General features: G+C 43.4%; 1 protein-coding gene across 1 annotated transcript; it reads right to left on the bottom strand.

Annotated features, from left to right (window-relative positions):
• Positions 1 to 9,105: 9,105 nt before the first annotated feature.
• frmpd2 (FERM and PDZ domain containing 2) lies at positions 9,106 to 22,474 on the bottom strand. The gene is made up of 28 exons (XM_030098851.1): positions 22,218 to 22,474; positions 19,670 to 19,791; positions 19,401 to 19,564; positions 19,235 to 19,300; positions 18,965 to 19,144; positions 18,800 to 18,875; positions 18,113 to 18,200; positions 17,627 to 17,783; positions 17,438 to 17,509; positions 17,044 to 17,218; positions 16,755 to 16,890; positions 16,170 to 16,308; positions 15,800 to 15,952; positions 15,525 to 15,710; positions 15,280 to 15,439; positions 15,004 to 15,202; positions 13,963 to 14,057; positions 13,747 to 13,830; positions 13,490 to 13,597; positions 13,174 to 13,290; positions 12,210 to 12,391; positions 12,028 to 12,126; positions 11,473 to 11,566; positions 11,262 to 11,347; positions 10,395 to 10,596; positions 9,403 to 9,617; positions 9,235 to 9,301; positions 9,106 to 9,155 (listed from the first exon to the last, which is right to left on the bottom strand). Exons 2-28 carry the CDS (start codon positions 19,788 to 19,790, stop codon positions 9,118 to 9,120), a joined length of 3,459 nt encoding a protein of 1,152 aa, XP_029954711.1. The 5' UTR covers position 19,791; positions 22,218 to 22,474; the 3' UTR covers positions 9,106 to 9,117.
• Positions 22,475 to 23,521: the final 1,047 nt, after the last annotated feature.

The raw sequence follows: 23,521 nt of genomic DNA, 5'->3' as shown, positions 1-23,521 counted from the left end.
TCGGACCCCGGTCCTAACCTCTGCTTGTAAGGGATACGTAGCCTCTTTCCCTGTTGGCCGTTTGATCCTTTGCGCAGATGGTTTTCTTCTGGGAGAAGGTGCTGAGTGAGAGCTGAAGAGTCTGGTTTATTGCAGCCAGAGAGCGCCGGGATACTGACCACTGAGAGCGAAATGAGCAAACCAAAAGACTGGATCCAAGGATCCTTGTGGCTTTTTTGTCTGTTATGAGAGCGTAGCTTCAGTTCACGCTGCAGATGAGGTGAATTTTACGGATTAAACAAGCTCAAAGGTTTTGGAATTTGGACTGAAGGAAAAGCATTTACCTTTCATTACTACAGCGTGGACCACCTTATGTCACAATTAAATTACGACCTTCTGTGCTGATGACTGAATTGTTTCGGTGTTTTTTTTAATGTTTGCCCTGTATTGGGTAGATTGGTTCATGGAGGACCTTGCCCTTTGCGAAATGTCAGCAAAGATGAGCACCAACCCTCCCGTGACCCCAGCTTGGACCAAGTAGGTATAAATGATGGATGGCTCGATGATTAACAAGAAAATTTGAACCACATTTGAGCCAACAGTCCTGGCTTTGAAGAACTGACCACTGTCACTTATCTAAGTAGACCCGGTCCCACCTGTTAGATATTTACCTTCATCTGTAATCGACTCTGTGAACTGGTGAGTCCAGCTCCTCTCCAGAATGTCTTCAACAGGTTCCACCATTTCAAAATTACATACAGCATCTTGAATTTCCATTTCCATTTCAGACTGAGTTTTTTTTTTCTTTCTTTTTTTTGTCCACGAAACGTCCATGTAATGGTTTGTATTGTCTCTTGACACCAAACATGTCTGGTCTGAGGATTAACTCCATTTCCAGATGAGGAACTGGCCACTTTTAGCTGTTTGTTAAACAGGCACTATGAGAAAAATCGCCCTTTGTGAAGACACTGTAAAATTTACCAGATGCTTTCCATAGTCAAACAAAGTGGCCAACTAGGGCGCAGTGTACAGGAGGGACGCCGAATTGCCTTCCCAAATGTTCTTTTGACAGGTGGCCACTTATTATCAGTCATTGTCCTGCGCCCCTTAGTGGGTCCATGGAAGAATAGTGCTTTCAAATATAGTGAGGGACGCAAGGTGGCAGAGGCCTGATGCATTTCCCCTTGAAATGCTGTGTGAATGGGGGCTAAAATACCCAGGCTGTAGAGGTGACACAAAGTCAGAAGTGCTTTGGCATAACCATCCATAACAAACTGTCCTCTGAGCACCACACTGATGCAAGTTGCAAAAAGTCAACCATCTTTCTTCAGAAAACGAAAGATTTCCAATGCTGCTGGAACTTTTAAGAGATGCTTTTGTATTTTATGTGAGGCCAAAAAGGAATTCTTATTTTTCAATATAAACGGTGTCAATCAGTTATCACATGCCCTTCAAATGGAGTAGGAGTACCTGGAGCAAAGTCCAGAAAAAGACAAATAGATGCTTCTTTTGACCGGTTTGTCTCTTCCTGTTTTATTTTGACACCTGTCTCATGCTTCCTGTCGGTCCTCGCTCTTGTCTCAGGATCTGATTATGTCAATGCATCTCACCTGGGTCTTCCTTTTCTCCTGTCCCTCTGGGTCCATTGCCAGATCCTCAACTTGTCTTGTGTTTTGGAAACTTTGTGTTTCTAGACTTTTCCTCGTGTTTTAGAGTTTGACTTCGACTGTTACAAATATTGATAGAGGTTTCTAGTTAAGTGTCTTTATTTCTGTGAAAAGACAAGACATCTCTCAGCGACAAACAACCACAGTACCTGATACTCATATTTTTTGGGCTTCTCATAAAAAAATGCTCGCTGAATGAATGTAAGTCAGTAATGTACTTGATTGCCCATATTTCTGTTTTTATCTTTATTTAAAAAGCTGGAGTAGATTATGGCAAGGAGGACGAGGAGGAGATACCAGGAGGATCTCCTAGTTGTTGATGACTGAGCAGGAATGCAAGTGGATTACAAACTGGATTAGCCTGCTGCTGTGTTTAATGCAACTGTCACTTAATTTTGCAGTCCTACTCATGACACAGGAACAGATTGCGTCTGTCTCGGGAGGTGGTCCATACGGTGACGCGCATCGCGGCCTCTGGTGCTCGGCCCGGTGGACGCTGCGCTCTCGGTGACGGCGGCTCTGGCCGTCTTCACCACTGGGTCTTTCCAGCACACCGAGGCCAAAGTGGCCGGGATCCGTCGTCAACTACATGGGCCAGCCTCACGGGGCTGGAGTTAGTGGAGGAGAGATGGGGCTCCAAGGTCGCGGAGCTGGGTATTCAGGGTTTCCAGCTGCCTCTCCAGCATCTCGAAGCCCCCCTGCTGGATGTCCAGAAAAGGCTGGTCCTGGCTCTGTACGCAGGCTTGTCTGCCTGTCGCCCACCTCCTATCCCCCTTCGACCTCCATCTCCTCTGTCACCAGATCGCCGTCGGTATCATTACTACATTTTTTTGCATATGTTTTAGCTGCTTTACTGGTCATGCAACTTATATTAAGAAGCGTCTTCTATATCAGACATGTTCCACAATGTGATCAGTTGATGTCACTGAATGTCAATAGAGTGCCGTGCAGAACCAACAAACTGAACTCTGTTACTACCATATTTGACTGACATGTTGATAGAAACAAATGTTACATATGCATCCAAAAATTAAATCAACAGGAGAAAAGATCTGTGTCAACGGTGCAGCTATGTCTGGATATGGGAAAATAAATGTGACTTATACTCCAGAAAATAGAGTAACCGGAGAACAGGATGGCACTGAGACTCAACACTGCCACCTAATGACACCACAGTTAAATGGTCGCACTCTCAGCTAATGCCCCTTTAAGATCCTTAATTGCTGCTTCAAACTTCCAAGTCCGAACAACACACCAAGCTGTGTGAAGTCAATCATTACAGATATTAGAAAAAGCAAAGACTTCATGATGCTGGACATTTTGCCATGAAGTATTGCTGGTGACCGCTTCAGCACAGCAGTTTGTTTGTTTGTTCTTTATTCCATCTTTCCTCCTTGAACCCCAGTTAATCCTATCATCCGTCCATTTCTGACGATGACTGTCCTCCTCTGCACTTCCTCCCCTTCCTCCTTACATTGCTTCTGCTATAAATACTTTGGTCATTGGAGGTCACTGTAAATCTCCCCGTTTGGCTACAGACAACGCGGTCGGGCCTTTACACCTCATATGCGGTCACCGTCCCTTGACGATTCATGAAAAGGCACTTCTGCTCGTCACACGTCCCGAAACGACCACACGTCCCCATCGGCCGTGTTGCTCTTGCTTGTGGGCGGCTCGCCGCGGATGTAAGTGGGTGTAACCGGGTGTGAAATCGGTGTTGCTGAGAAAGAGCATATGCATGAGACGCCTTGCAGTCACCTTTCCCAGGAAAGGTGGCTCCCCTCAGTGTGTGCACACGTCCCTCTGGGTGGAACGCAGTATTTATTTCAAAGCGAGTGGGAGAGCGGTAAACTTCCCTCCAAAAAGATTCATTGTTGAATCACTCGGAAACCTGATAGGCTTCCGGTAAAGTTTGTAAACACATGCCAAACTAACGTCTATCTCCCAGGTGGCCATATCACTTCACTTCTGCACTTTCTTTTTTTTTTTTTTTCAACAAATGCACACTTGCACATTGAATTTGAAGAAGTTTCAGCCAAAAACCATGACCTACCTGCCAGTGTGCCTCTTTATGACACATTTTATCATGTGTGAACAGCACATGAGGTTTTTTTTTTAAACTGTCTTTAAAGTATTGAGAGATCTTCAGATAACACTCTGGGGCACGGTATTCCGATGATTGCCCTGTAAAGCGTTGAATAATGTTTGAACAGTGTGTGCCTTTCTTCTCGGTTTCGACGCGTGAGATATTGGATTCCTGTCATCAAAGTGAGTAAATCTTTCGTGATCCTTTCCGCCCCGCAGACTGGGGAGACCGCGGCCCCGGCCGTGGCTCCTCTCGCTGGCTTGTTTTGATTTCCGAGAGCGGCGGAGACGTGCGATGAGGATTTCCGTTGAAAGAGCCGCTGGATTTCTCCCCTGTGCGTTAGGCGGCGTGCCCCCGGGGCGACCTCCCACACTCAACAATGTACACACATTACGAGCTCTCCTATTTCCTTTGATTCTCTCGTTTTCCCTCAGCATATGTGTGTGTGTGTGTGTGCGCGCTTATGAATACACACCCACCCGCACCTTTTACCCTCCATTCATCAATTCAAAGCATTGAACTTTCTTTTTGTTGGCAATTAACTTCCTGAAAGGTGGGATTCTCTCACCAGCCAGCCCAATTACCAATTGTTTTCATTTTCAAATATTGACCCGCTTTGGCCAGGATACAATAATAATTAGGATATCCTTTTCCACTCGGCAGATTTGATGATTTCCCGTCTCAAGCGGAGCTGGAGGGGTTCATGTCTGTAGTGATGGATGCGAGGCCCTTTTCAAAAACAACACCCCTTACCTTTAATCGCACTTCAGCACAATCAGTTTTAATTGGAGGGGGAAATCACGAGAGGTGACATCAAACAGCCTGGAAAAAGTGAGAATGCGAGGCCTCGTGAAGCAGAGAGAGGGTGTTTTCCAGGCCTGCCAAAGTGCGTCGCTGTGCCCACTCTGTACCCGCCCTGTCACGTTACCGATCGGGGGACAGAGGTTGTTTATGTGTTTATACGTGAGTCGGAGAGGCGGTGTGAAACAATGAGCAGCCCAGGTGTAGGAGCCAGATTCTCACGTGCTGCTTCACTACTCACAACAAGGAAAGACGAGGTCAGACCAGACCGCGGCTATTTCCAGACACCGTATAATGCCGCTCTTTGTAAATAAGCTCAATCCACACTTACGTGTAATATTAGTCTGGGAGGGACATCGTCGCGCCCTCCACGCTCAATATCGGCTTTTAGCCGAAGGTTAAGTGGAGACTGATCCCGAGTAAGAAATAAGCGGTTAGGCTTGGCGCCACAGCAGCAATCGGAGCGGAGGCACATCTGTGGCTAACGTGTTAGCAAGAGGTTTTCCTGCAGTCACATTAACAGTCATTTGACTGCTTCTGGCCACACACAGCGATGTTAAAGGTCCCATCCTGAGGAGGGGACAGGGTTTTATTTTCATTTCTGATTAGAAAGCAGGTCTGGCTTTTATAAATATTACATCACAGTAATAGAAACACAACAGGCTTTTGGTTTTTGCTCTGCTAACAGGCCGTGGGTAGAAATTGCTAAAAGTAATTCAAGGTTAGGTCAACAAAGTTGGAAAAACTAAGTGGTTCAAACTAGCTAAAAGTTGAATCAACTAAACAATGTGGATAGCGAGGTGAATTCTGAAGGAAACAGGCTGCATAAGCTAGCTGTGTTGAAACAGGGAGAGTTACTATAAATAATGAGTTTTTTTAAAAGCTAGCAGCTTAAAAAATGTATATAACTCCTCTTTTAAATTAGCCGAATGAACAATATTTGTTAGAGGCTATTATAAAATATCCTAAGTCATAGAAGTCCTTTTACACGTTAAAACAGAGTCTTGATCGAGTCTTATTCTCATTTTAATAGCACATGGACCATATAGTGTGGTAATCGTTTTCTTTTTTTAAGGTTTCGTTGCATAATGTTGCTCTGTTGTCACTCTTTTTGCCTCGCCACTGTCTGTATTAGGTGTGATGCACTACAGTTTGTTTTCAAATCAGGCGTTGTGCAATTGATTCTTACAACGTGACCATTGTGTTTATATGTGTTGAAAAATTGACTTGAAAATTTATAACTAAATCATTTAAAAAGAAAAGCAGTCTAAATTTGCTAAAACAACATTCTGTTGAACTCAGGGTGTCTTTGCTGTGTCTGTGAACCACTTGTTAAGATTCATCATTTTGTCCCATGCGTGACATATCTGCTCTCGACCTTTCATCTGCTAAGAAACTACAAACCTGGACACACGTTCCTCAAATAATCCAATAGAAAAGATCAGACAGAAGATCCGGAGAGTGTTAACGTCAAAATACAGAGCTAGAGCAAGAGGGTCCAGGTTCAAACACCGGCATGTGTGTGTGCATGGATTTACTCTGGGTGTCCCCGTCTCCTCCCTGTGAGGTTAATTGGTGAACCTAAAGGGCCCCTCGGTGTGAATGTGAGTGTCTGTGGTGGTCTTTGTCTGTCTCTGTGGACTGGTGGCCATTCGAGGATCTATCCTTCCCTCACCCATCGTAAGCTGGGATCGGCTCCAGCGCCCTGCGACCCTGCACAGGATTTAACAGTAGAAGGTGGATGAATGAATCACGCTTGTTGGTAGAGTCAATACTGCTTTGCTCCAGCAGTCATCTAAACTCTCAGTCCACCGTCACAATAGCTCAGCTGGGTCCTCCAAGCCTTCGGCACTTTGGAAACCTTAAATACGATGCAGATCCTACATGGGTTGAACATAAAAACAACCCATAAATCGTGAGTGGTTTCATGTTATTTGGGAGAAAATCCCTCTCTGGATTCCACGTTTCACTCCTCAGTGACCTGAGCCGAGGCTTCAGAGCTCGAGACCGCGCTGTCCATCTCCACTACCCGCTTCATGAATAAACAGAGGCCAGCGCGCCGTGTGTGTGTGTGTGTGCGAGTGTGTATGTACCTCAGGGTGATTACACACATACATGAAAACGCACACAGGACTCGCTCGCACAGCCTCGTGCCGGCTCCACTGGCATAATTAGAAACATTTGGGATCATTTGCAAAGAGAACACAAGCTCTGATGGGATCCAGATGCACTACTGGGTTTCACCGAAAATACAGGAACCCTTATTTACGAGGGGCCGTAGCTGGCTCCTCACCCAGGGAGGTGTGTGTATGTGTGTGTGTGTGTGTCCACTCGCTAAATGGGTGTTTGGGAGTAGGTCATCCACATTCAGGTCAGACTCAGTTTAATGGCTTTAATTTTGGTGGGAAAAGGTGAGGCTTTGGAAAGATCCTGAAAAAAGTGAAGGAAGCGACCCAAACACCGAGAACTTTTCCCTTTAATGAAATAACTGGTTCATTTCAGGATGGAACTTATTTCATTTGGTGATCTTCTTCTTTCATGGATTTCCTGTAGAGACAGAAAAGACATCTTTACCTTCTTGTCCTCCCAAAGTAAGATACTACCAGTTGTGTGTGAGGAGATAAATGAGTGTTGAGGCTTACAGCACAATGCTGCCACCTTGTGGTTGAAGCATTTAAGAAATGTAGATGCTTTTTTTAACCCAGTTCTAGGAATGTATGGATCTATACAGGATCTTTGTGGTAAAACATAAAAAAAGGCCATAAATATGAAAAAGTCATTCTGTTGTGTTGGGTTTTTTTCTGAACTTTAGCAAATTTTGAACCAATTGCACAAATCTCAGGAGGACATGGGTGGACAGCGGCCACATGATCCATCTTGTGATCACTTTGGCGTCACAAAGAAACATGTTTTTTGCTATTTGATAGATTTTTAGGTAATTTTTTGTTTGTAACCCACAGCTTTGGGTCCAGACATGACCCTGTACCCCTCTGGGGTGGCTCGCTGAAGCATACTTAAAATTGTAGTTATGTTGACATTTGAATCTTGTTTTTAAGTTTTTGGTTTTTTTTGCACACGATTTTTTTATTATATGAATCTTCTTTGGCTTAAACAGACATAATGGTCAAACACTGGTAAAATTGTTGAAATAAGTACAAATGACCAAAACTCAAACAGATTAAAATGCTACGACCTGCTGAAATGGTTCAAATTATACTGTGAAATTATAGAATCAGTTAAAAAATTGCTAAAATAACAGAAACAGCGAAACTGGCTTGAACCACTAAAACAGATATAAAAGTTGGGATAAACAGGAGAAGAAAATATGAAAGTTGAAATAAAATTAGTGAAAAAAAACAGTAAATGACTCAAATACCTACAAATGTGTAAAATGTCTCCTTCAAATCGTAATTATGAAACTTAATGAATGGCAACTATGATAACATTTTTGGTAACACTTTACTTGAAGCCCCTCTTTATAACACATTATAAGTAGTTATAAACACTAATACATGATCACAATGCTTTATAACTCACTATACAGCAGTATACAGCATAGGATTAAGGTTAGGGTTAGGGTTAGGGTTAGGTCCTGGCATTGTGATCATCTATGAATGTTTATAACTATAGCTACACATGTTATAATGGCATTATAATGCTTTATGAATGTACTTATAATGTGTTATGCAGGGGGGCTTCAAGTAAAGTGTTACCACATTTTTGTATGTACACAAACCTATTTTAATAAGTTTATGAGCTGTGTTATCTTCATTTTAAAACTTATATGTGTTTTGTGGCTACAAAAGTGACTGAAGTGGCTAAAACCATTTGACAAATTGACTACAATAGTTTAAAACTGATAAAATGGGCAAAACACATGAACTCACTGAAACAGCTACTGGAACTGGGATTAAGAACATAAAATGTATTTGTTGGATTACTAAATGCCATTCTTCTTAAAATACAGTAGATGGCAGTGAAGTCGAATGGCAATTAATCCATAATAATGGGTACAATAATCTCCCTGTTATTGGAAAAGTACAAAAAAAAATCCAAATTCGTTTATCCTTTTCTAGACACTGTGGTTTCATAGAAATGTCTGAGAAATCAAACACGATGAGAAGATCCAAACTGAGACGGTGTCAGTATTTTACCGATGATGAAGCCGATCACTCATATCCTCTTCAACTCTCTGCTGCTCTGATCTGTCTGTCATTCTTCAGTCTGCAATGAAAAACAGGCAAGAATATAATTATATACTTAGTAGAATGTGTGAAAGCAGCATGGTGCTTCACAGAATTATGTCATGTGATGATTTGTTACGTAACAATAGACCGTAGGGATAAAAGAAAATGCAATCAGACTTGACAAAACTCCTGCTGGCTGTGTTGAGCAGAGCAGTGGGGGGGTAAAGGAGGTCACAGTGTGCTCTGTCTCTCCGCCTGCCAGGTCCAGTCACGTTGCCAACCTGTCTTTGACGTCCCTCCGCAGGATCCACCAGGATCAGTACGGATCTCTGAGCTCCATGTCTTGGTCAGAAAGCACGCTGCTGCTTCCAAACAGCCACCGAAGCTTCGACCCGGCTCACGTACCGGTGAACTGATCCATCGAAGGAAGGATGCCTGCAGAGGAGAAGAGGGTGAACGAGGTGCACAAAATACAATTGCATGCTGGGATTTTTTTTTTTTTCCCCATGGATACCTGGTGCAGGTCGACAAAGAGTGAGCTGGACTTCAGGTGAGGAGGTCTTAAACAGCTTTAGCACCTTCTACAGAAAGAAAGAGAAGATTCTCAAAAACCCAATCAGCACATATTATCGATACGATTGTAACTGGAAACTCGAGTCCTTCGGCTGCACGCCGCCCGTACCGGGTACGACAGCTCCTTGAGGGACTGCCCGTTGATGGCCAGCAGGACGTCGCCCTCCTGGATCCTGCCGCTCTGCTCCGCGGGCTGCCCGGGGAAAAGCTGCTTTATCCGGACCAGGCTGCCGAAGTCCCGGGTGGGCGGATCCAGCTCGCACATGAGGAAGCTGAAGCCCAGACCGCTGGCACTCTTGGTCAGAGTCACGTCCTGGGTGTTGTCTTGAAGGCGAGAGAGGCAGAGAGAATAACAAACAATGCTCATCATCGTCATCTCTTGGTAAAATTCACTTTTTTTGTTCCCATAAACCCACATGGAAGTGCATCCAATACAGGTCCTCGTGGGCCGGTCTCCTGTAAGCTTTAGATCTCTCCCAGTTGTAGCACGCCTGATTCCAATGAGGGTCTGATTATCGGGCTTTTTTAAAAGCTGTTTGATGGTGTCAGCTTTAGACTGAGGTGTGATGAAGCGGAGGGAGACCTGAAACATGCAGGACACCGGCCCACGAGGACCGGAACTGGAGACCAATAGGGTCACTCACTGAAATATCTGAAAATTTGAACCCAATCCCGAACCTCTGATGGGTATTTCAAGGGTCAGCTTTCATAGTCTTTCGACCATATTGAGGCCATTCCTGTTGTTAAAGGCCGAAGTGGTGACTTATTCACCGTGGGGATCGAACAGGCCAACTTCCGATCCCAAGTACGCCCGTACAAATGCATGACGGGTGGTCCTGACCGTGATGGCTGGCGGATATAGAGGCCAAAGGATAAGGAGGGCCAGCTGGATAAGACGTGGAAGGTCAGGGTCGGTGAAGGAGCTCAGGATGAAGTAGGAAGAGGAAGTGTGCTAAAGTTCACCTTCACGCAGTCACACCAGTCTGGCCGTGTCAAGCTCACAGCAGATTAGAGGCTCTCTCACGAGAGCTCTTCCTCTCCACTGTGGAAAGTAAGTCACTTTGTCACTTTGCTCTACAGATACTTCCAAACGTGTCCTACCCTCTGTGGCGAAGGCGTAGTCCCGGGGCCGCTCAGATTTGGCGTTTGGTTGAGGAGGAGTGCTGGTGGAGGAGCAGCTGTTGAGTCTGGACTGGCTGATGATGGGACTGAGGCTCTGGTTGGACACAATGCTGCTGTTATCCGAACTGATAGAGACTTTGGGCAGGTTGATCGCCTCCCTCTCCACGACCAAAGAAACCACCTAGAGAAAGGAAGTGAGAGACTGGATCGATGAGTTCTATGTGCAGCTGAGGAAAAATGAGGTTCAGTCAAAGCCCATCTCCACTCCACACACCACTATCTCCTGCATTCACAGTCATGTGCATTTCTTCTTTGTCTACGGTAGACAAACCGGGGGGGGGGGGGGGGGGGAATTCCAGCCGCAGTTTTAGAAGTCAGTCACCCGTAATAATAATCCAGGTTCGTTTTCTGCCCATACGCATGTGTGTGGAGTTCAATGGCAAAAACAAACAGCATCACCCACTAGTGGCTCAACACGAAAACTACCTCATTTACAGCATTTCTGACATTTCCATGCAAAAAAAACAATGTTTTCAAAACGTTGCCATGTAAACGCAAAACTTTTCTGACACCAAAATGGATTGTCCGTGCATTTTCACTTGAAACACTGTCGTGTAAATGGAGCCTAGCCTGTGAGCTGGGAAGAGCTCCAGCACTCCGTGACCTTTGAAAGTTAGTGTCGCAAATTTCTTGAAAACCCAACAGACAGACTGAATCAAATTGTTAACGCCCATATCTTCATACACAGGTCAGGTTCTGTGTACACAGTTCATCATCATCATCATCATCATCATCATCATCATCATCATCATCGTATAGAAATGAATAATATCTGATGTTTCTTACCTCTCCAGTTTTGCCAAGACACTCCACAGCCTGCTGGTAGGTGAAGCCCTGAAAGCTATTCCCGTTCACTTCCAACAGTCTGTCGCCTGTGGAAGAAAAAGACATCAATCAACAAACGGATGATTTTTCAAGTGAAGCAGCTTTCCAGCGATTCTGGCGAGTCTGCTTTGTTTGAAATTCCAAAGCAAACGACACCATACTCTAATAATACCTGCTTGTAGACGTCCGTCCCTCTCAGCGGCCCCTCCAGGAACCAGGCTCTTGATGTAGATTCCTCCATGACGGAGACTGGTGTTCACGCCACCCTGAACAGTCGGACACAGAGACTTTTTGACTCAACTTTTCCATGTTTGCATTGGTGTTTGATACATTAAGCTGCTTTTGTTTCTGGTTTCTAATCCCAAACTTTTACTTGTGGAACGCTGCATAATCACTTTGCGGGGATATTCAGAGTGAGAAGGGTAACCCTCTCTATCTCTGTGTAATCCTGTCAGACCACAGATGTTAATCAGGTTGGGTGGAGCTGACTTTGTGGCCAGTGACTGGACATGAGTCACGTCACTAATTACCCATCCATCCATCCATCTAAATTCCATACAAACTGAAACATCCACTGTAAACATTAAGTGTCCTGCAGGATGACGCTAAGCCCGCTATCCCAAAAACAGATTCAACGGTTACACTCAGGACTATTAAAATTTGTCATTTCAGAGGAATGGTGCTTGTCCTAATCTTGACAAAACTTTGACACATATCTTTAACTCACAGATATGCTGATGCCCAAGGTTCCCGATATCTTCCTGAGCTCCACGGTGATCTCCTCCGGCCCACAGCAGTTCAGAGAAGGAGAAAGTGGGCAGCCATCCTGAAGCCAGCCAAAGACATAACCAGCTCTCAGTTCAGCTTCATCTGCAGCCCACACAGCATCGTCATCATCACGAGGGATACCTGTGAATTAACGACTCGTACATCGAGAGGAACGCGCAGCTTGTCGACGGGCTTTGGCGTCATCATGACGGATACGATCTCATCGAGACTCTCCTCTCCCGATCGTCCGTCTGTCATCAGTGTGGTCTGGGATTCACAATTCTTCATTACAGATGAGCGAGCGCTGCCGGGGCTGATGGAGACTAAGGACAAACAGAACAGTTTGAGCTGATTCTGCCACATGTCAACGATCCCTAATTGAAAACCAAATTTAAAGCATTTTTTTCTCTTTCATCACTATTTAAGTTTTTGAAGTTATTCTGTGTTTTTCCAATCAGCAAGACCCTCAAGTCAACAGTATGCTGGCTTAACTTAGCAAATAGTCGATTCAAAGGATCCTCAATTGAACAAAACCAAGCAAATAAATAACTGAGATATAAATTTAAGACAGGGTTTAGTCAGGTGTACCTTGTTCCAACGGCTGAAGTCAGCATATGTCCTGTTTTATGATATATGGCAACAGCACTTCAAGCCACAAATAAAATCCAGACAAGTCAACAGAGCTGCCTTTCTGATCATTTATTCAGTGTACAATCACTTTTCCACTAGCTAACCTGCTTTTAGCCTCTGGGTTTTGTTCCCTGGTTGATGAGTCAGGTGACTAGAGTTAGCCCTGAAGGTAATATCAGCACTTGGTTTTTAGGAGAAGATTAACTCTCCCTTGTGTTGCTCAATCACAATCTGGAGGCTGAAACAGGAAACATTAACAGATAAAACCGCTAGCTCGGGGTCTTTTGAAGTTTGACAGCTCAGCTGCAGGAAGTTTCTCATGGACATGGTCTTTCTGTAGAAAAGAACTTTCTTTTTTTTTTTTATCTTCCATTATTGCTAATGTCCCCAAAGGCAGGTAAAGGTTTTAACAACAGTACTTCTACATGCATTCAGTAACTCCACACAAAAACAAACCCACATGCACAGAGATCACCTTTTGGCTGCGATACGATGAGCTGCACCTCCTCGGGGCTGCTCTGCATGACCTCTGCTGCCTCGTTGAAAGTGACACCCTCCAGGCTGATGTGGTTCAGAGAGATCAGACGACCACCTGAGGGCAAAGGTCACAGTGAAACAATGCCAGTGTCCAGTAACAGCACAGATCAAAGACCGTGTGACTCCAAAAGGCTGAACAGACAAATCAGAGGCTTGTTCTTTGTCCCCAGCTGCACTTTCCCACTGTATGTTCTCTACGGGTGTTTTGTTAAGGGGAGAGGGAGCATTGGTTGCACTAGTAGTGGTTTCTTTACCTGCTCTGATGCGACCGTCTTTATCAGCAGGTCCACCTGGCACAATGGAGGCAACATAGATGCCCAAGTCGTAACGCCCCACCGTGTCCTCGCCGACTATCATTATACCTACGGATGCAAGCCAATGGTGTGTAAAGAGAACTTTCTTTTTCATGAATTTCATCTAGAACATGTATTGAGGTGGGTTGGTTTACTATGGATTATATCAGGTGAACAGCATTGTGCTGGCTGCTGGTGGTGGAGTGTGATCATGTTACCCAGTCCGAGCTTTGGGTCTTTCTTTAAGGAAACACATATGACTTCTCTCTCCGGCGTTCCAACCTTGGGAGGGCTTTCTATGGGTCACATCAAAATAATGCAGTCAGTTCATGAGTTTGAGGTGGAGTAAAGGGTGAAAAAGCATCCATCTTAAAAGAAGTGTTTTTGTGGAATAGTTAGGGTGTTGGTTAAGGACGCTGAGCACTTACCTCGAGTTGTAGAGGAACCAGACCGGGCTTCAGAGCCACTCTTTTGGGAACATGCTGGGGAACGCATACCAATGCTGCTGCGCTGACTACTGGAGCAAGTGCTGTAAAGAAAAAGGATGTTCAGTGGACGGGTGGATTATTACTCGAATGATGTAGAATAAAAACATTAATAACCTCATAGATAAACAAAGGAAGAAAAAGATGTCATCTGCATATCCACAAACCATTTTATTTTTTTCTTCTGTCTTTTTCAGTAACATCAAATATAGCAAAGTTGAAGATTTTGAATGTTATCTCTGAAAAAACGAGCAGGGTTCTAAAAAAACTGCAAATATTTTGACAGTTGTGCAGTTATGAAGTAAATCCAGTCAATCTATATGACAAAACATACAGCATGTATAGGGTTGCATGGTTGACTTAACACAGAAATAAAGGGACCCTGGTTGATCATGATTGACATGAACAAACTGGAATCTGTACAAATGTGATTTAAACCAGTGTATTGTGTTTTCCTTCATGTCAACTATGTGTTTAAGTTCATGTAATAAAATTCTGCAACCAATTAAAGTAAAACACATAACCAAGTTCTAATGGGATAATGGGAAGCGATAAGATTATTATTATTACATTTCACTAGTGCTGTTTTGTCACCATGGGTCCACTCTCAGTCCTCTCTGGAAATCCACTAAATGGCCATTTGCATTTAAATGGTCACTTCATTACTTTGTAAAAGAATCAACTGGACTTTTGTCTTCTTTCCAAAGCTGCACAGATCTGTGAAGGTGCCCTGTTGTGTCTGGCACCACATGTTAGCAGCAGATCCTTTAAGACCTTTAAGTTGTGAGCTGGAGCTGTGATCAGACTGTTTTCCAACACTTCCCCCAACACTCTCTTGTGTGTGTTTTGTCCTTCACTGTTTCTGTGACACTAAACTCTATCTCTCACTAAAACCCACCAAGACCTGCAACAAGAAATGCTCAATTTTAGCCTAGCCCACCTTAACCTCGACAGGCATATTTTTCACAAGACAATTAGCGATCTTGGTACCTCTGTTCATTGAGGCTCAGGCGCTGCTGTCTCACACGGGCCTCGATCCTTGCTGCCACGTCGTCACACAGTTTGGCCAAGGACTCGTCCTGAGGCGTAGTTAGGCCACTTTCATCTTGTGGTGTCTCTGAACACGAGAAGGACTTGAGCCGGCCGCTCTGAGCCCGGCAGACCGACGCATACTGGACGATGTTCTCTTCTGGACAGAGAGGCAGAGGTTATCTCCAGTAGCTTTGTCTTTTCTGTCCTTCACTGCGCTATGATACATTTACTGACCTGAGGCCAGGCTGTGGCTCAGCTGTCGGGAGTTCATCTCATTGTTAAACTTGTGCTGGGCCGAGCAGAGGTTACACAGGTACTTGGCGATTTTTGACCTCTCTGTGATGAAGGTGTATTTCTTCTTGCCGCCACGGCACTCTACCAAAAACTTGCGTCTCTGTCGATAAACAAGGAAAACTGACATGTGTCGTCGTGCAAGGGAAACATGAAATAACAAGCGTCACCATCAGTCAGTCACTCACATTAGAGGAGATGGTTGCCGTTTCCCTCCAGTAAAAGTTTTGAGCAGTGGATCTGTACCCGTCTTTAACCTCGTAGACGATAACACCTTTGGCACAAACCCCGAGGATAATCTCTCCGTCTAAAGGCTTTTTCTCACGCATCACTCGGTGGAACAACACACCGTATTCTGGCAACTGCTGACACACCTGCAGGAATTAAAAAAAAGGATAATAATCATGGGTCGATAGATTTAGCACTGTGTTCTGAATAGTCAAATTCCAGACTGCTCCACTACCTTGAGAAATTCAAGCTCAGATTCGTCAGGGAGCATCTGAGCGTTGTTGCTGTGAAGTCGCAGCAGCTCCGATTGAATGTAAGGCAAGGCACGTTTCTCCATCAAACTCTTACAGACATACTGATCAGGGCGGTAGTAGTTTCTACCATACACCTAAACACAACAAAACCCAACATGAGAGGAGTGTAGTACAGTAGAGTCAACTTATTATGGACAGCCATGACAACATCACCAACTGCAGCAATATAGAACACTTTAAGCAGGTTTAAAAGATGGATTTAAGGACAATAAGTGTTCTGCTCATAATATTTTGCATTTATCCCGGAATGCTACCCAACTTTTATTGACAGTATAGTTTTTGGTGTCCTACCTCAGGCACGCAGTCTCCGTACTCCGTCTGCAGGGCCAGAGCACCCAGGTACAGAGCGGTCCCCTCGTGGCAGGACAGCCTGTCTTCTAAAAGGTCCTTCCTGAGCTGGAGGTAATACTGGTGACGGGTCTGTTTGTGCCTGATGGAGAAGGTCAAACACATGTAAACATTTTTACCTTCAAGTTTTGGCCATACTAACAAGTAAAGTCTTCAGCACAGTTCAAAAGCCATTATTAGCTTTTGTTACCCCAATCGATTTGGGGTAGTATTGTCCCCATTGTGGACGCCACATGGCTAGTTGTTGATTGGGGTTTAGAAACACATATCTACCTATATACTGATCCTGATCATTTGAATTACGTTGATATCCATACATGTGATACAAAGAGAAATGGTCTTCCATGAGGTTCAAACACTGGGTTCTAGATGAGAAAATTCTTTTCAATTCTTAAAGTTCTTTTTTAGTCTTATTATCATATTATCAGTGCAAGTCCTTTTTGAATAACCTTTAGAAATCAACAATGGGGCACTTGAATTGAGCTGAAGATTTATGAAATTGCAATATCAATGCAAAATCAAACTTACAAAAGTAGAGAAATATCGTTAACAAAGAATTTGACCCTGAAGAAAAGGACAAAGGTGGATGTAGGCACTTTCTTCCAGCTATCTGGAGCAACTTTGGATATCTTGGTGTCTGTGTCCACGAAGAAAAACTCGTTATCTGACCAGAGAATGGACAAAGATAAAATGTCAACTTTACCACAGAGTCCTGCAAACATTTTCAACTGAAGACAGTCATGTTCCCAAACTCATCAAATCCTCTTTAAATGGAATTACTACACAGTCACTCACTCATCTCCTGAAGTCTCTTTACCGTCAATGTAAGCAAGGCCAAAATAGAAGTGTTCTACAAGGTTGGAGTGAGCCACGATCATGTCAAAGACGTCTCCTCCAGTGGATTTCACCTCACACTTGACGATAATGCTCTGACCGTTTGGCATCACCACGCTCAGCTCCCTCTGGGTGGTGGGCGATTTCCCTTTCTTTGACTGTGAATTCAAGAGAATTTTGAGAAAATACATAAAGGGTACATATGACAAAATGACAGGAGCACACAAGAAAACACTGAGCTTGATCATCAGCTGTAGCCCACTGCTTTCTGATAAATTACTGTAGCTTTACTTTGTACTTGTACCAGTTTGCTGGATGTGCCACTGAAAGAAAATCTCATAAACTCTCCGATGACATATTTTATTTTGATAACTCACCACGATAGATCCAGGCAGCTCCAGGACGACCGGAGGCTCCTCTAACACTCTAATAAACTCAGGACCCATATCCTGCAGCACAGAGGAAGATATGTCAAACTCACCTTCACACAAGCTTCTGACAGATTATGGCAAGTTATTAAACTTATAATATTAAGGGATGAAAACTAATGTCATCAGAAGTTTCACCTTGACTCTCTTGTCATTTAAACTCATTGTGGATTCAAAGCTTGCAAGGGTTCTTGAGTTGGCGTTTCGATTACCATCCATGTACGGGCTGCAGGAGCGGCGGTTCAGCTGCTGCCAGCCGCCATAACTCTCCCTGTGACGACCTCCCGAGGGAATCCTGGGGAAAATGAGTTTTCCATTCCTCACTCTGATGGAAGGTGAGATCTGTCACTCATGAAATGATGGGGCTTGCAAGCAGAAAATATATAATATAAGGCTCTGCCAAGAGACTCCTTTGGGGAGATTTTCTGCCCTTCATAGTTTCTGTCTACTTTGTCTTTTTCATTTCAATTATTTTTGCGCCTGGAATTAGCTTGAAGATGATGTGAATTCACGGATGAATGAATTTTCTACTATGCCTCAGAGATGCAAATGGGTTTATAGCAAATGCCTGTTTGTGCCTGTAGACTCATTTCTAAATGGGTATGGTATATTTAGAAAACTTACCCAGAGGGTTCGGCTCCATAAGCTACTCCCGAGAAGGCTCTGGAAATCTTCCTCCTCATAGCCCAGGGTGAGTTACACAGAGAACCCCCTGAAAGACCAACTGACAATTAATTTTCCACATTCTAAAGACATTTCACCCAATAAAAACCTAGTAAATTACTTATGTTTTTAATTCTGTATGGGCAAAAAAGTACAAGGCCTTGATATAACTTGCCCAACATTAACTAGCATTCCTATGTCCAGTCATGGCTTTAGATATATTTGATTATGTAAATTAAAGTTCCAAATCAAGTTGAATTGATTTTGTCAAGTGTCTGCAAAAGAGAACATTTTACTTTAATGTTGTCATGAAATCTAACAGACAGTACAAAAACCCATCACTCAGTGGTGACAGATATTGACTGAAGAACAAGAGCAGCCAGATCTGTTGATTTGTTATCTGATTACTTGGTTTTCCCAGTTGGCTTTAAAACAGTTCCTTTGAGGTATCAGCGAGATTGAAGGCACTTCCTGTTCTCTGAGTAATGAGGCTACTGGAATCTATTCAAGCCTCTAATTAAATTCAAATTGGCTTTTCTAATTGTCACTGTTTTTTTCATCGCAGCCTCAGTCTATGACAGCCTTTGTTTGTTGTTTTTTTTTTTTAAGAAAATAAGAACATTTCCAAGAAAGGGATCAGTGTCTTACTGTGCAATCTGTCCCTGACCATTTGACTGCGGTCTGTTAGCGGGGACCCGTTTTCACCCATGGACACATGATCAACCTGCAAAGACATCAAGTTCAGAACAAGAGTGAACCACACTCCTCAACACCATCTGTAAATGTTAAGCAGCCCAACCGGTAACCACTCACCGAGTTCCTGTACACATCCTCTACGAGCTGTCGAAGAAGTCGTTCCGCGGGAGGCAGCATTGAGGTCTTGTGGTGGAGCTCGCAGGTCTCGAGCACCGTCAGTAGGTCGGTCCTCCTCATGGCCATGTCCTCGCACATGCTCAACAGTAATCCCTCCAGCTCGGCGCTCATGTGAACCGGCTGTGAAACAAGGGGGTGCAGCATGGAGATGTGCTGAGAATACTGAAGAGCGAGCGCAACAGGGAGTGGGCAGAAGAGACGGTGCAGTACCTGGTTTTGAGGTAGATGATAGTCAACGCACCAATAGAGAGTCATCCCAAGGGAGTACACAACCATCTGAGGACAAACAAAATGCAACAAATGCTAGAATTTGACCTTCAGTTCCATCATTCAGTGGCACAGAACAGAGGCCCCAGCATCACGACACCTTCCAGACCTTTTCGGCGGCAGTCCTGGTGGAGGCAGCGAGACCCTGCTGGACTTCAGGGGCTGTGAAGGAGGCCACGTCTTCATATCGCCCACAGCTCTTGAAGGCCATGCTCCCATTAGCAGACAGCAGCACCGAGCCCGGGCTCAGCACATTGCACAGGTTACCTGAACCTGAACAACACGGCAGACCACAGGCTCAAAAGTCTTACAGCTTTGTCTTTCAAAAATGAAAAACAGGTAGGGAGTAACTGAAGATGATAACTCTTAGTTCTTTACCCTTTTTGGAGATGTCCAGTAAGGCCTCCGTGGTGGCAAGCAGAAGACACCAGACTTCCTCCTCCTCCAGTGGTGAACCCCGGGCCTCCAACACTTCTGCCAGGGTCACAAAGGTGCCCATCCTGCTGGGATACAGATGCCATGGACACACACCCAGATCTCATTTTGCTTCATAATAAAGTGTGATTTCTTTGGTTGTAGTTGCAGAAAATGAGATGGCAAGAGAAAACTAAAAAACTGTCATGTATATAACTCTTCTTCTTAACAAAAATATATATGCGACCCTTTCAATACTTGTCAGAACCCTGTTTTTTCATTGGCTAACAATTGAAAGGAAACAAACTGAGAAAATTGCAAATTCTTAGAACAGTTCGTGAGCAAACAGGTCGTCTAGTCTCACAGACCAGAATCCCACTGGCATGTACATCCCACACAGTGAGCATGCAAAGGTCAGAGGTCAGAGTTTCAGACCAATAAGATTAGGGTGTAGTGGGATTGAAGAGCGCTAAGTAGAAACAAATCTAATTCCTGGATTCAATGGATCTTGTACCCTTTATTTCAAAATGAAGCCACATTGAGTGATAACTGCATGTCGCAATTGGAAAATTGACGTTTGAGACGTTTTAATTTGTTAAAAACTATGTCAAGTGCAAAAGGCAGCCTTTCAGAACAATTACGATAGAGAAAACACAATGCTCATTACTGTTCACCTGCGTGTGCACTCATGGATTATTTTGTTTATCGGGACTAATTGAATTCTCAATTGAACCGAGTCTGGTTTGAGCATGTTTAAAGCACTTATGTGCTTATAGTAAAGGACTTCTGTTGTAGATGGTGACGTGAGAGACAACACAAAACAGGGTTTATCTTCACGGCTATCATGCAGTCATCCTATATAACACGATTATTTCACATACTGGGATCATAATTGAACATGTTTTAGGCAGTGCTGGACTAATTCTGAATTTCAGAGGACTTTGGTTTGATGAATAAGAAACGGTTCTAGCAAAGTTGTTGATATCATGTAATGGTTCAGGCTGCTAACATAAAACAAAACAAAAAATCTAGGTTATACTTTTTCTTTGTGTATCCATGAGGCTCTTCAGAGAGGGACAGGATACAGTATGGGTAAGGCCACTCAAAATGCAAGTCAAATATTTCCTTTCTGAGATAAATATGATGCAGGATAATGACTGATTGACTAATTGATAAAGCTGGTGAGCTGAATACTACATGACGAAACTACACCATTGGTCAATCTAATTCATTTCTGACAAAATGTCACTGCTGTTCAGTGAAATACCATTGGTCAGGTGAATACTGTTTGGCTGAACGCTGTTTTACTAAAACTGCTCCACTGATCAGCCAATTTTTGCTTATGGTCAGTTGAATGCCCAGTGGCTGACTTTTACCATTCATCTATCAGATACTGCCACATCATGCTATTCTACAGGCGAATGTCAAATAGGTAAGCTCTACCATTTATCAGTCGAATGATATATTGATACTGCTGGTTAGTCAAACGATTGAGTTAAACCATTGGGTGCCCCATTTTTTTGGAAAATGTAGCATCTAAAACTGTTTAAAACAGCATGAACACTAGACTTATGTAGTAAAAATAATTAGGAATAAACGTGCCTTTGGACAACTGGCTCATGTATAAAAGAGGAATTGTTTGAAAAGACGAAATAAAAAGAAGTCAACTGGAAGCAACTCGCAGTCAAGAGCGGGTGGTGGCTGAAATGTAAGCTGCTGTGAATACCCAGATTAACTTGACACTGAGGTATTTACATGGTTCTTGGTAGCACCAGTAACCTGACATTTCCTTGTTTGTTTAACAGATTAACGCCCAGATGTCACTACGAAAGCCTCGGAGGAATCATGTGCTGTTTGCACTGCTGGCATGTGTGCAAGTACAAACCGCTGCCATGCGCCCACTTGATTCTGTGACCCATCCCTCATGCGAAGGGAATTCAGACTATTCAGCAGAGAGCAGACGTTACTTCACGTGAAAGCGACTGCTAAGAAAATCAATTGTAACTGGAGATTTGGTAATCGGGTTATGTGCACTTCGAATGAATTCAAGGAAGATCACCTGCTGTGAAGCAAGTGTCTGCACGGTAACAGGCGTTGTGTGGGCCCATGTCACACCGCACACTTTGATGTTAAAGTTAGAAAAGCTATATTTAAGGATGGATTACATTAAGACATGACGGTGCGCCAACATAAACAGCACAAGGTTCATCATCCTGAAGTGGTTCAATGGAATCCAGCCATCATTTATTTTAGGTTTGGTGTGACTGAAGGTCCACCATGACTTGTACAGTTTAGGAATGATTTCCAGCTGTGATTTCCATCCTGCTCGGGGGTCCACTCATCACTATTCTGCTGGTCCCGAAGGAAAACTGAGGCGACATGAGGAATCAACAACAAAAGCCATGCTGACCACCGGTAACAGCCGCATCCATCCATGCATACACACATTTCCAGCTGATCTGATGAGCAATATTAAAACTATATAGTTTAGTTTCTACATGTACAAGCTTACCTTCTTTCATCCGGTATCTGTAGAGATCCCTTTTTAAGTTCCGTCAGACATCCGCCACCCTTGAACCTAATCCTTCCTCTTCTTAGGCGTCCCCTGCTGCCATTCCTCCCACCTCTCCCTCTTCCCGGCCCTCCCGTCTCTCATCGTCAGAACTTCACCAGCCCCTCATCTCCTCACTGGCAGATCAATCGTTGCTGCATAAAGAGCACATCAGCTCCATAACATTATTTCCTCCTCGCGCTCTTCCACTGACGTGGTCCTTTGTGCGTTTTCCGTCATTTTCAACTATATTTAGCCTGCGGAACTTAAGAACATAATTGGATTTGCAGGGCAAGTGAGCGGCAGATGGGGCAGCAAACCACCAATCCATTGTAGGCAGTGCTGCGGTAATCTGATGTTTCAACTGCAAGTGACAAATTAATTGTCCAACTTTCTACTCACAGTGTCCATCGATTTAAAGTGATTGGATAATACATATGAGTCATTAATAAATTAAGGACTGAAAACACTTAAAAAAAAACCTAATTCAATTGAACTAAGACCCCATTTGAAGGTGAAAACTGACATTACCTTGGGTTTCATCAACAGCAACAGAATAAATCACATGAATTCACTGGTTTGTTACAGGCAGGTTCAGCATTTCTCTATATCTATGATGTGAATAAACTATAATGCTTCTTCCATGAATTTTCAAATGTGGAACAGCCACAGATAGTAATGTAACAGCCAATTAATGGTGTTGGGACCAAAAGAGAGATTGCAACCTGGAAAATTTGACTTGAAGTCAGAGCTAAAAAGTTCACAAGCAAAGACACATGCATGCATAAATTGTATAGATTACTCATGAATGTGCATTATATTTCAACGAAATAGAATAAAATATACTACATGATTATAAATATAAATATTACTACTGGAAAATTTTTGTACTGGAAAAATTAAGATGATCTTCCATTCTAAAAATCCTCGTGGTAGGTGTACAAAATGCCACATCTTTGATTTAAAGTCACCAATTTTTAATTGTCTCTTTAAATGCAAGGCCGGCATTGTCTGAGATATCTGTGAAAGTTAATCTTAACTAAGACAACATAATAAAACATGAAGCTTTAATTCTCCGATTTAAGTTTATTTTGAATAGAAAATATGCAATTGACTAAAATGGTCAGGGCAATTTTTTTTTTCAAGATTCTACATGCAAAAATTATGGAAGTATGAATCTATTTAAAAAAAGCATGAAATGTAATATTTAATAAAAACAAAAAGGCTGAAACAGTCTAGAAAACAGAAAGGTTGGTCAAGTTTTC

This window comes from Salarias fasciatus, chromosome 8, assembly GCF_902148845.1.
Source record: "Salarias fasciatus chromosome 8, fSalaFa1.1, whole genome shotgun sequence".
In the NCBI taxonomy this organism is placed as follows: Eukaryota; Metazoa; Chordata; class Actinopteri; order Blenniiformes; family Blenniidae; genus Salarias; species Salarias fasciatus.
Note: the sequence above shows the minus strand (reverse complement) of the source record. Positions and strands in the feature narration are given on the sequence as shown.